At 34.1% G+C, this 1,126-nt stretch overlaps 1 protein-coding gene across 1 annotated transcript; it reads right to left on the bottom strand.

Moving 5' to 3' along the window:
- Nucleotides 1-8: 8 nt before the first annotated feature.
- Nucleotides 9-820, bottom strand: LOC117109030 (tissue-type plasminogen activator-like; the record flags this gene model as incomplete). Its single annotated transcript, XM_033251258.1, has 3 exons — nt 760-820; nt 347-475; nt 9-248 (listed from the first exon to the last, which is right to left on the bottom strand). Coding segments are annotated over exons 1-3 (430 nt in total), but the record flags the coding sequence as incomplete, so codon positions are not given.
- Nucleotides 821-1,126: the final 306 nt, after the last annotated feature.

Below are 1,126 nucleotides of genomic sequence, written 5' to 3'. Positions count from 1 at the left end.
AAACTTACAACACTGTTCAACTTCACACTCTTTAATGTCGTAAAAATCACTTGAATAACACCATGTCCGGCACTTGCCATTGGGATTTCGACAATAATTATGATCTCCAATGCCTTTCCCTATAAAATCTGCTGGATATATACTGTCGGTGCCTTTAAATGGGCTTGTCCATGGTAGGCACCGTGTTCCATCTGCAGCAGTATCTTGTGTCCCTCGATAATCTGAGCCATCAGTCATTTTGAAGCATTCTGATATAAAAACAAAAAGGTTCATGACAGATTTGACCAAATATCTTACAATAATTTTTTTTTATTCGAATTCAAAAAGTATAGAATTAATATCCTACCTTTAATACAATGTTCTTCTTCATCACTTTCGTCGGGGCAATCATAGTTACCATCACAAAGTAATGACTTCAGTATACAAGCTCCAGATAAACATCTAAACTGGTTTTGAGAGCAAGAATGACGCTCCTCTGAAATGGAGATAGTGAAGCAATGATATTTTCAAGCGATTTTACTAGGTCTATGTAGAATTATTGTAACCAGTGCTATTTATTCATCCACTGTATTCATCTATTACTTTCACCTACTAATCATACAACCAGGGAGTCCCTGATACAACTAATAATTATAAAGTTAGTTATAACAGATAAGAAACCTTAACAAGTGAGGTGGTAGTGAAAACTTAAAATCGATAATAATATATAAAGACTAATTAAAAGAAGACAGGAAACTTACTATTCTCATGAATATTTACCTTGAATATCCATTTGACATACATATGCACTGACATGTAAATTAGTACATGGCACCTTCATTACTCTCCAATGAAACGTTTCATTTTGACGATTAAGGTACGTACATTGAGATTCGGAGTTTTCCCAGAGAAGAACATTGGGGGCGTTTTCTTGATAATAATACACTATCCTCAAATATTCTACGATCATTTCCAATAAAGTTTCCATTTTTAGAAATGTTGATCCATCGGGACAGTAGCCGATATCAGTAAAATTAGCAAAGGCCTTGGTCTTTTCTAAATGTATAATTGATAGGCAAAATTGACCACCTCGAAACCAGTACTCATAGCAACCTACAAAAAAAAGGAGAAAAATTAAAACATCATA

The sequence above is a fragment of the Anneissia japonica genome, unplaced genomic scaffold (genome assembly GCF_011630105.1).
Source record: "Anneissia japonica isolate Jap-2015-1 unplaced genomic scaffold, ASM1163010v1 scaffold206005_len1126_cov162, whole genome shotgun sequence".
NCBI classification, from domain to species: domain Eukaryota; kingdom Metazoa; phylum Echinodermata; class Crinoidea; order Comatulida; family Comatulidae; genus Anneissia; species Anneissia japonica.
This window is presented reverse-complemented; position numbering and strand designations above follow the sequence as displayed.